We start from the raw sequence: 12,848 nt of genomic DNA on the forward strand, positions 1-12,848 counted from the left end.
TCCTTCTCCATAGCTATGTAGAATGTGAGGCAGTTATGGTCACTATCACCAAAATGCTCTCCCACCACAATATACAGCTCCATTCAAATCTTCTGCTTGAAGGAGGTTCCAATCAATATTAGGAAAGTTAAAGTCATCCATTACAACAACCCTACTACGTCCATACTTTTCCAAAATCTGTCGACCTATGCTTTCTTCAATCTCCCTGCTGCTATTGGGGGGCCTGTAGTAAACCCCTAACGAGGTGACTACTCCCTTGCTGTTCCTAATTTCCACCCATACTGACTCAGTAGGCAGATCTTCCTCGACAATGGAAGCTTCTGTAGCTGCGATACCCTCTCTGATTAGTAGTGCTACACCCCCTCCTCTTTTTCCCCCCCTCCCTATTCTTTTTAAATGTTCTAAACCCTGGAACATCCAGCAAACATTCCTGCCCCTGAGAAACCCATGTCTCTGTTATGGCCACAACATCATAGCACCAGGTACTGATCCATGCTCTAAGTTCATCACTTTTATTCCTGATACTCCTTGCGTTAAAGCAAACACACTTTAACTGATCCCTTGGTTCCTTCCCAGGAAAATCCTTCCCACTAGCTGGTCTACCTCTTGCTACTGCCTCACCTGCATCAACTCTCACCTCCGGTATACAGCTCAGGTTCCCACCCCCCTGCCATACTAGTTATTTATTTATTAAATATTTTCATGAAACCTACTTACCATATGGGGTAGTCTAATATAGTCCTATTCTATATAATTTATTTGATTCCTTCCAAAAGATGCTGGGTTCAATACTTCTCCAACAGTGAATATCGAACATAATAAAAGAAATCTCCCTAGGAATGTAGTTACTGCAAGACTACAGACAGTAGGAAAGTGTTTCTATTAATTTCTAAATTCATCAGCTTAAATAGGTACACAATTCAACAGTTCCAGCATATTTATACCCAGTCACAAATTCAGCCAACAGTAAATTGCAGGGTTCCACACTGACAGTAAGTGTTTATATTCTCAGCACTTAAGTGTTCACATTTAAAAAAGCAAACATCTCAACTTTTAGAACACTTAGAATAGGTGCTGGGTCATTTCTTAAAGGCATCACGTTATCACAGAATTTCTAAATCCTAACTGCTCATATCTAAAATATTGCGTACATTAAGTTATACAGAAAACTGTACCATCAATGTTGAACCCTTGCAAGAAAAATACAATTTCTAATTGTACATTCAGTTATGTTCTAATATTCATAAATCGATTCATAACTTGCTAAACATTTCTAAGAATAGTTCGATAAAGACAACTAAAAAGCTAGTTGATACAAAGCAAAATGCAGCATATGTCAAGTGAGCGTGAACCGCACAGCAGCTGTCCTTTCAATCTACTGGCCCACTTTTGTACATTTGTTGCAGTGGCAAGTTTTTGCCAAAAAAGCACATCAGGAAACAAATTATTTTGAGACTAAAATCCTGTTAATATAAAACTCAATAAGTAGCAATATGAATGTGCCAGATTGGTAGTGAACTGACTGGAAACATTGACAGGTTTTTGTTTAGTTATTTCACATAGAAACGATCTCTTGTTTCTCCCACTCCAGCACACCATGTTCTGGAGCTACATACAATAAACACATTATCCTCACTCACAAATCCACTACGTTTAAAGCTCACAAATTTCAATTTTGGCAACACAAGCCCTAACAACCACAACATAACTGCACAGGACTAACAACTGTTCTAATTCCCTTTCAGATGATTGATTGCAATTGTACAATCTCACCTTTGGCATAACAATGAGCATGTTTACCAATGCATTTGCTTCCAGCACATTATTTTAAAAAGCAATCTTTTTCATGTGTTCGCACCACAGCACATTCGTATTCAGAAAGTTATCAATCTTTTAGACAGAAAGTACTGAATTTGAGCCCCATCATGCACTATTGTCATTGTCAGTCCCATTCAGTCTGGAAAAATAACAAAACACCAAGTACTTACAGCACTGCAGATGTATACCTCTGCATGAGGAAACTGCCATGCTAAGGGACTGTGAATATATTTCTTTATCATGCTAGAAAGCGCACTCTTCATTTCACTCGAGAACACAGCATCTGGCAAAATGTCTAAAATGGAACTAACATAGTCTGTGTAGCGTGCTGCTTGGGTTGCTGTTAATTTCACTCCCTTACCCCCTTCAATTACTGCAGCGGGAAGAAATTAAGCTGCTGAGCACGTCAGATGCCTTTACACTACAGACAGCACACTGACTGGAATCATTCCCTTAGGTTTTCGTATGCATCAGGTGATGCTGAGTGCTCCTGATATAGCCATGTACTTCACTGACCTGTGGAGAACCTCCCGAGAATGACAGCTTATTCATTTATTAATATGGTGATCCAATTTCTCTCAGCCTTTCCGCAGTTGCACAGCAGACAGTAGCCGAGTTATATCCTCAGATGGCTTACTGATTATAAGCAGCAGCTATCATGTAGAAAAGCCTCCTCTCAATGCTGCAAGCACTTCACACAACACATTCTCCACCAATCTGTCACTACAAGCAGAGCAGTCCCTTGCAATTTGCTAAGGAGATTCCCATAATTAATGTTTTTAATCCAACAGGAAAAAAAAGCTCCATTTGTGTTACTCCATTTGAATTTTATTTATATAGCGTTCTAATATATAAAGTTGCTCTGCAAGTTTTGTTATGATAGCTTCTTTTTAGAAAGGTTATCATTTTTGAGATTAATCTAAATCCTAGATCAGCTCATTTATACGTATTTACTGTTATTCCTTTCAACTATTAATATGATAAAGACACACAAGCAATTAAGGAAACATATTATTGGGAAAATATAATTGTTGAAAAGTGAAAGCAGTGAATGTAGTGACTTAGCAAGTCTTAATTATATCATCAATCTTTACTGATATATTGTAAGATCTGCAGTTCCCCAGATAATATTGAGCATTTCATCTGAACACATTCAGCAAATATCCCCAGTCTCTGCCCACACAATTAAAAATGTGAAACAATCAATGAAGCCAACCTAATGTGTAAATTGACCTTCAGGTGGAAGGGATATGTAAAATAAGATCTTTCTGTATTCACTTTCCAAATTAAACAAAATCGCTCAAGGAAACCTTGAAAGAGCTCTATACAATATACATGAAAGAATGTCCCTTAGACCTGTAAGTAAAAAAAAAAAAATTTCAAGCTTAAATAATGAAGTGGTTAAAAGCTTTGTAACATGGTCTCTGTTTCCACAAACAACCAAAAAAATCCAGGGAAAACTAATATCAAAATATCTGTCCGTCTTCCCTGGACTGACCTATCCCCTCCCTACCTCCCCACCTACACCCTCTCCACCTATCTTCTTTACTCTCCATCTTCGGTCCGCCTCCCCCTCTCTCCCTATTTATTCCAGTTCCCTCCCCCCATCCCCCTCTCTGATGAAGGGTCTAGGCCCGAAACGTCAGCTTTTGTGCTCCTGAGATGCTGCTTGGCCTGCTGTGTTCATCCAGCCTCACATTTTATTATCTTGGAATCTCCAGCATCTGCAGTTCCCATTATCTCTCTCAAAATATCCATTTTTGTTTTGTTTAAAATAACCATTATCCCAACATATTCTTCAAGAAGCCTATGTTAGAAGACAAATGTTATGCTTGCTTTCCTCTTTGCCAGATCCTCCTTAAACTAAGCTCCTCTTGTCATTTAATATTATCTCTTCATCTGTGTGTAACTAAAGATAACTGGATAACTGGCTTGATGCTGACCACATGTATGAAGTTTAAGAATTTAACTTTGCACTTTGAAAGCAAACACGTTTGTTTTAATATTTAGTTCATGCTCAATTTGAATTCCCAGTTTACAAACAGAATATTCTTTAAACTTTGAAATACCCTAAAGTGGTTTTGTAAAACACCTATCTAAAATCTAAAAATCTATCTTCATTTCCTATTTTCCTGCAGAGTAGCATGCATGACATTTCCCTCTCAAAACAAATTCCTACAATAGTTAGCAGCTTTGGACAATAAAATGGACATTGTCATTCTGAAACTAAATTTTAAAATAAAAATACATGCAGCACACTATTCCCATACACAAAAATGTCTTTTCAGATCTTATTCAAGGATAATTAGAGCAATTAATCCAATGCTCAATCAGTATTCTTCCATACACATCTGTTTGAGTTTTTAAAGTATTTGGCATACTTTTTTCATTGTGCTTTTTTTTGATATTACACAAAATATAGTGTATCTCATGGTTTAAAGGTGAGGTTAGACAGAAGTATGCTAGATGAAATTGATCAATAATGCTTTTAAAAAGTCTTGATTGTGGTACATAACATTCTGAAATGATTTCTTTTAGCTTTTCATATCAACTCCATTTCCACTACATGTTTATGCAATGTGTGTCAATTATGCAAAAGCTATAAATTGTCTGGATTTTCTACCAACCAGATAATCATTTCTGAAACGTAGCTAAGAGGTGCATATTGAGATCTTATGGAATCCCTATCTTACTAGGCTCTGAAGGAATTGCCCAGAAAACTGAAGATCCTGATGGGCTATTCCTCTTCACCTGAAACTTTCAAAGTATCCATTTAAGTTGTTAAATTTGGAGTTGTCTTCTGACATCAATTAAATATTTAACTAAGAAAAGGTTAGTCCATTAAGTAGTTAGTCTACCTCCTAAGTATCTGTTGAACTGACTTCCAACTTACTTCACACACCCTCATCTATCTGACCTGCCGGGCCCCAACCTGACAACTCCCCATCCCCTTGCTAACATGCAGGGACACAACACCCTTGCTCGGGCCTCTGGACTTGACTTCCCTATCCCTGTAATGGACCCAACACTTCAGTCCTACTGCCAGACCAGATTCCATACTGCTCCAGAAAAAGTGACTCCCCACACTCAGCCATGTTGCAGACCCAACACCTCCATGCCCTGCAGGTATACCTGACCCCACCCTCCCCACCAATGGATTCACCCATCCTGGCACAAAACTCCCCCCAGCTCCGGTTGGAATCCAACTGCCTGGGCCCAAAATCTACCATCCACCCTGACCTGCCCGAAAGACTCCATCACTTGCCTGGCAGCTAGTCACCTTGTACTGATTTACCTGGTACACTCCCCCTTACCAACAGCACCTTATTTACCTCACACCAAAACTTCACACTCATCTTATCTGCATTCCATTTCAATCTAGCTGTCAAACCTCCACTATTCTACAACATGAGGGATCTGTCAGAATGGAAGCGTGGGTCTGAAATTCTGATTAGGATCTCCTAAATATATGTGGAGCTCTTTCACTGCAGAATAAAAGGTGCAGAGTAATAATCTATGTTACTCCTCACAAAAGCTGGCCTGTTTTACTACCTGTTGACCAAGACCACCAGATTTCTATTTAGATCTGTGAGGTAAATGATACTGAATGGAACATCAAGATCAGCCCAATGCCCACTGCAATCTGATCTTTTGCTTTCATTACCACTTTGATACTTAGGACACTTGTCAACTTGTGACCGTCTTACTATCATCTAAACCTGAAACCCCACCACCACATTAAGAAATACTATAATGCTGCCATGATTAAGTGTCAGTTTAGATGGCCCACTTTTAGAAGCATTGAAAGCACTTTTTAGCTTGTGGTTTCAGTAAGAATCGTTGAAGGACAGTTCCCAATTTTAAATTTGGAAGATTCCGCAATTCAGACAGCAAACGTTCTAGACAGTAAAAATATTACAATACTAAACACGGCTTACCATTCAGATAAGAGGTTTATTTTTCAATTTATTGTAACAGGCTCTTTGCTTTTTTTAGCCAGATATGGAAGGAAGAGTTAGATTTGATTATATCAAATGGTGGAGCAGCCTCGAGGGGCTGAACTGCCTACTTCTGCTCCTAGTGCTTATGTTCTGACATTTCCCCATCAAACGTCTATTGTTGTGCTTTCTTCAGCAACAGCTTGCAACTATTTTCCCACTCCTCACAAAATCTCACCCCCACATCTGAAAATGAGCTGAATTAAAAATTAAACAACCTGGCTCTTTCACCCAAAGGGAATCTTCTCTTTCATTACATTTGTACATGAGTGGAGTTAAGGAATGCAAATTTAAGTAAATGACTTGATGTCTTGGATGGAACCATAAAACAAAGGAATTCCATACAATCCCATTGATATGTTGTTACTAATATCTCACAGTACAATTTCAAAAAACTGTCTACTGAGAGCAGCAAAATCATACAAGAATTATGACTTGAAGTCATTACTGCCAGAGGCAAAGAAGCAAGCATTATCCAGGATTAAATTTTTATCAGCAGATACCCATAATTCATCAATCTTTCATTACGACCTCGTTCAAAAAAATTATTTGGTCAAAAGTTTTTAGCAATGGTTACATCAAGCATAGTGGAGATATGGAAAAATAAACTATTACAAATGTTTTAAATTTTAACAAAATAACAGCTACAGTGGAAATATTTTAAGATGGAATTTTCTGCAATAATAAAGTAATTTTGCAGGATTCTTCCTAAAAAATCTCACCTCCGAAAAAAAAACTGGCAGCATCCTACACTGACAATACGTCATTTTATTCTGTCTATCCAAAGGGCTACAGAGGTCACTACTATAGTATGTAGTGCTCTGTAAATAATATGATTCCACAATTGGGCAGCATTTACTGAACAATTCCCAATATCTGAAAAAATACACTAATATTCAGTTTAAGGTCATCAGTCTGGCTTGCAATGTGGTTAATTTACACTTGCTAGATGCTACACATATTCAAATTCAGGAACCTGTCTTCTGCATGAAAACTATGGCAGTCAGACGTTATGTCATTTTAAAACTAGACTGAAGCATGGGAGACAATAATTCTCCAGTACATTTTCCATAGCAACACCTTGACCAGGCTTGATTTTTTAACTCAAATTCCATCATGCAATTCATATTTTTGTTGGCTCTTATCCTATAGCTTATTACCAATCTGGTACAACATGCAGAATTTTCCCATCCAACTAATCAACCCCAAGGCTGAAGGCTTCTTCCAATTAAACTGGATCTAACCTCTCAGTAATTTGTTATGAGGCTCCAGTCTGTTTACGATAGTATGTTTATATAATGTAAGCTAGAAATAAATCAAATGTAATAGAGCCAAGGAGCAGACAGAGGTAAACCATCATAATCCCAGTGACTGACGCCAAGATACATGGGTCAGATAGGGAACTTCTTTTATCCCAAGTACTGAGTCAATATCCCTTTCAAATATGTCCTTCAACTACGTGAATCTACAGATTGTTCTTGTGCTGGTCTTAGCAAAATAATATTTCTCTTGAATACTTCATGAGGGAATCAGAAAACCCAAATCAGCCTACAGCGTACTCTATATCGGAAGGTTAGGCATCATGTTCTATTCAAGACATTTTGAATGGGTCACAAGTCATTGCTTAGTGAACAAAGATGTTGGAACAATTACACAGAATTTACAGCTTAGAAACAATTCATTCTGCTCCAGTGGGTTATGCCAAATGCTTAAACAATACTCCCCCTATTATAGATATCTCTAAACTGTTCCTTTATCACACTATCTGCTTCTCCCTCATGTATACAACAAGCGTCCCAATAATTCCATTAGTTCTATTCAACACATGACACTGTGTTTCATATTCTCCACAGAAATCTAAATGGTTTTGAACTGCTGACAACCATTTCCCAAAGATTTCACTGAGCATCCCCATCTGAATCTACTTTGGTGCCCTCCACAGCAGAATGATCATCAACAGTTGTCATCTGATCACACCCTAATGTTGCCAATCTTTCTTTTATCCAACTGAATTCATCTGGCTTAGTACTGCAAACTTCTTACTGGAGTCAGCTTCATCAGCTGCCTCATGGTTGCATACTATGCTCATTTTGGATGAATTTTTCATTTAACATGCATAATATAGTACATTAGAATTACATGTTTATGGTAAAAATTGAATTAAAAGATTAAAATTTGAATTCAATTCAAACTAGACATTCACTTTGAGTAAGGTATTTTAGTAAATCTTCCAAAAACTGTGAAATTTGTCACACCAAACATGTTTGTGTGATAACAAGAAACATCTACTATTTAGAGGTACATTGGAGTGAAATGCTTTAATGGAGGAGAGTAGGAGTGAGTGGGGAAGAAGACAGTAAGAGAAAACCTAAAACTATCTGCTTAAACCTCAATAGCAAAAGGTCAAAAGCTGATTTCAGTTCACTGATCTTTTAAACTAGTGCTGTAATTAAATCCCTGATGATGAATCAGTCAAAATCTCTCATCCATCAATAAAAGAATACCACTAAATGGCCTTTATGAGCAACACTAGCCTACTAAACAGCAGTTCTGCCCTGCCCGGTTTCAATGGAGCCTGAAGCCAGTTTCCTTCAAGAATAGATAATGTCCAAAATACCTGAAGTGGATTATAGCATGGTCAGTTGTAATGAAAAACATCAGGCAAAACACATTCACAGCAACAAGACTATGAACTGGAACTCCTACCAGTATAAACTCAGACATATGAAGTGAAAGGGAGAAAAAGTTAAACAGAAGCACATGCAGCACATCTCCACCTGATCTGCTTCATCAACATTTCCGCACATTTCTTAAAGTTAACCAGTAGTCTTGAGGCTCAAAGAGCTACAAGTTCCTGTTTTTCGACAAACCAAATGCGCAACCAAAATGAAATCAAAGATATCAAGACTGGCAAACAGACCACCCTCACCAGGATGCTGCTGTAGTTGCAGTGCAGGGTAAAAGCACACAATGTGGCTTTCAAGGCATTGATTTTAATCTGAGCTTGCCAACATCTATTTCTTGTTAGGTTTGGGGTTGTGCGGAAGGTATGGTTTAATGTAGAATATATTTCCTTCTGTCAACTGATTTTTTTTTGTCAACAGAAACATGCCTTCCATGCACTGCATTCCTACAATGTTGTGAAGGGCACACAAGGGCACACATTTCACAAAACCCTTTCCGTATCTCAGAACACAGAGACATACAGAACTAAAGAAACACACGCAGTTATAAAGAGCACTGTCCAAAACAAAAGCTTTTTAGAACAAAACATTCCACTTAATTTTAGATTAGTGATGAACTCCTCAAATCAAGACTCAGGCTGTGCTAAAAATTATCCAACGTAATCCCATATTTTCTATGTAAAAAGAGTCAATAACTCTGGTCTGGTCTGTTGTACAACAGTGTGTCTGTTGTATAAAAAGAATGGCGGCTTACAAAACATTACAATCTGCTTAACCGATTTCATGGGGCAAAATATTTCAGATTTTGTATATCCGAGAAATAAACATAGAAAAGTAGAAGTAATTTAGGATTAGGATTTGTTGTGGATTTGCTTGATAGCTATCTATTTGGTTGAAGCTGAAAGTGCCAAAGGCTCTGATAATTATATTTTTGAGCAGCCTTGAAAAAAGCAGCGACGCTACATCATAAGTGATGACCAGGCAATGAATCATTCTGAAGTACCAGCAGTTTAAATTACAACACTGTATAATGGGAGCTTCTGAATGCCCAGAGGATTACATTTTCATATATATTGAAACCACTTTCCTATCCATTAACTGAAGAACATCTGTGTTGAAATTTTATCATTATACATTAACTGTAACAAATATGTAAATACTAATAAAATTTATGTAATTTCTTTGTAAAATTTGGCTTTTAACTCAACACTGTAACAGGTACAATATGGTCATGCTTATCCTATCTGTCCTATAGATATTTCTCAATGTTAACTAACAGCTCCTACCCATTTTCACCTAAAAATTTGCAGTATCATTTTGAGAAAGACATGTGGGGGGTGGGGGGAAGAAAGGACAGGGTTAGTAGGAGATCACTGCAGTTTTGATGCATGTTGCAAGTGCCTGTTTTAAGAAGGAAATGAGATTCTTGACGTAATTTTTTCTCAAAATTTTCAATCTTTTACCGAAAATTCAGGAATCTCACTGGTGAGTGGTGCGAAGCTCATTTGCATGTATTAACATCCTATTATTACCTATTCTCACCTAATTTCTGTACAGACTGCTACTCTTCCAAGTGGCAGAAAGAAACTAGATGATGATAATTCCTGACATGAAAGTCAGTGTGGAGACTTGTGAGATCCAGCTGGCTACTTGTTCCTGCAGGCTCCTATCTTGAACTGCATTCCCCAATATCGAGGGCACAGTCTATTTGCAACAACTGCCAATGTCCTTTGTTCCAGAGTTTGGCATCAGACACACACCAGCCTCACCACATCATCATGGCATGTTGACCACATAATTGGAATAACTTTCTCCAATTTAATGTTGCACTTTAGAGTCCACTAAGTGCAACAACACCTTTCAGTGTAATGCTGCTGCCAGGTCACAGCTGTTTACTCATTTTGAGTGCTCATTCACACTGCACTGGAATTGCTCACAGCATCGTTGCTGTGCCTTTTTGCACCTCACTGACTCATTTGGAACTTACAGGTTTACAGTACTTCTGTCTTGCCTTGCCTTTGAGAGCAAGCAAAAAGACACACAGCCTGCCATGGCTGCCAGCAATGGTCAGACAAGTGAGTGGGCATGTTGTGTTGCTGTACAGTAATGTTCCACAATGTCACACTTACAGCATATGCCTGCAGTTTATGCAACATACAAACTGAATGGGCTTCAAACAAATCACCATCTCTCAGAATCTAAGGGGAGTAAGCTTCAGTCATGTCAAGACAGGCTGTTAACAATTGGGGGTACTGGCACTGTATGTCAATGGCATCAGCCTTGATGTCAGTTGTGGTCAGTTAGGCAATTGTGGTAGTCAGGGTCAGGGGTTCCATATCATTTCCCTCCAAGAAGTAGGCCACGCTCAGTCCTGCAGGTCCAATGTAGCCACTTAGGGGATTACTGGTAAATCAGTCACTCCTCAGTCGGAGCTATCCACAAGCTAGTTGGGGATGGATCATTGTTCAGGATTGAGGATGGCAAGATGTTATGCCACCCTTGGCATTAAGGCCATAGTTGCTTCCTTCAGGCAGTTTCCTAATACACTATGGCACTGAGAGCAGGATGCTTGTGCAGCTGAAGTCATGAAGCTGCAATTACTACCACAGTCAATCAGACAGGCAGCAATACAGTTGTGAATGTGAACTTTGAGTTGGCAATGAAATATCACCGATGCCACTTGAGACACCTTGGAAGCTTAACTTTGACATTACTGTTCACATTGTGGCAGGGCAAAGGATAATTTGTGGCTGGCGGCAAGTGACCGGACGCACAACTGGGCTTTAAATAAGGCATCAGTAGTAGAAATCTCAGAAGATTACCACTGTTTGCTGAAGGCAAGATAACGCGAGAGTAGTTCCATAGTGGCACAGTGCTTACATTATTATGTGAGCTGCAGAAAACTGAGGAATGTAACTTGTTAGAGCTCATGCAAAGAAATATTCCATGAAACTCCATCATACTGACACTCAGCCAATGATCTTTGAATTTTTTTATTCACTCATAGGATGTGGCTGGCTGGCATTTATTTCCCATTCTTAGTTGCCCTTGAGAAGGTGGTGGTGAACTACCTTCTTGAACATTTGTAGTCCATGTACTATAGATTGACTCAAAATGCCCCTAGGAAGGGAATTCCAGGATTTTGACCAAGTAACAGTGAAGGAGTAGTCCACATGTTAATTTCTTTATCCCTAACCACCTTCAACTGCAAATGTCATCTGATGGCTATTGGGTCGAGATACTACGATCAACATCACAAGACATCAATATACAAAGCTATGTTGGCTTTCCGATGAATCAACTGACTAAGCATGATCTCAATTTCTCAAAGACATTCCACACAACTTTCCCATATTGGTTACAATCCACACTTTTATTAATATACCTCCTCAGAGTACTGTTTCATCACCTTATCTAAAACAAAACAGTCAAAGAGCCAATTCTGACCACACATTGCAGTCCTCATGAAACAGTTCCTTAAATTCACAAGGAAGTTCTAGCTAACTTCCAACTTTGAAGGAAGTAAAGGTACTAAATTAATTCACTGAGTTTTAATACCTTTTGATATGGCCTTAATGCCAAGGGTGGCATAACATCTTGCCATCCTCAATCCTGAACAATGATCCATCCCCAACTACCTTTGGAGATACGGTAAATGGAAAAGCCCTGGGGAAAATTGATGCACAGAGAGATCTGGGTGTTCAGGTCCATTGTACCCGGAGGGTGGCAACGCAGGTTGATAGAGTGGTCAAGAAGGCATATGGCATGATTTAATTCATTGGATGGGGTATTGAGTACAAGAGTTGGCAGGTCAAGTTACAGTTGTATAGGACTTTGTCTCAACCACATTTAGAATACTGCGTATAGCTCTGGTCACCAAATTAGCAAAAGGATGTGAATGCTCTGGGGAGGGTGCAGAGGAGGTTCACCAGGATGTTGTCTGGTATGGAGGGCGCTAGCTATGAAGAGAGGTTGAGTAGATTACTTTTATTTACATTAGAAGGATGGAGGTTGATGGAGGACCTGATTGAGATCTACAAAATCGTGAGAGGTATAGACTGGGTGGATAGCAAGAAGCCTTTTCCCGGAGTGGGGGTCTCAATTACTAGGGGTCACGATTTCAAGGTGAGAGGGGAAAAGTTTAAGGGAGATATGTGTGGAAAGTTCTTTACGCAGAGGGTGGTGGGTGCCTGGAACGCATTGCCAGCGGAGGTGGTAGAGGCGGGCATGATAGCGTCATTTAAGATGTATCTAGACAGATACATGAATGGGCAGGGAGCAGAGGGATACAGATCCTTGGAAAATAGGTGACAGGTTTAGATAGAGGATCTGTGCAGGCTTGGATGGC

At 39.0% G+C, this 12,848-nt stretch overlaps 1 protein-coding gene across 8 annotated transcripts in view; it reads right to left on the reverse strand.

Annotated features, from left to right (window-relative positions):
* The window catches only part of apbb2b (amyloid beta (A4) precursor protein-binding, family B, member 2b), a 256,665-nt gene that overhangs the window by 46,782 nt on the left and 197,035 nt on the right, over positions 1-12,848 (reverse strand). Inside the window, exon 1 of one of the 8 annotated variants that reach the window (XM_048532019.2) lies at positions 1,989-2,257. The exons of the other annotated variants lie outside the window; for them this stretch is intronic. Within the exon in view, the coding sequence (XP_048387976.1) occupies positions 1,989-2,014 (26 nt within the window). The 5' untranslated portion in view covers positions 2,015-2,257. Of the gene's footprint in view, positions 1-1,988; positions 2,258-12,848 lie in introns of those variants that run through there. 8 annotated transcript variants of the gene reach the window in all.

The sequence above is a fragment of the Stegostoma tigrinum genome, chromosome 1, assembly GCF_030684315.1.
Source record: "Stegostoma tigrinum isolate sSteTig4 chromosome 1, sSteTig4.hap1, whole genome shotgun sequence".
Lineage (NCBI taxonomy): Eukaryota > Metazoa > Chordata > Chondrichthyes > Orectolobiformes > Stegostomatidae > Stegostoma > Stegostoma tigrinum.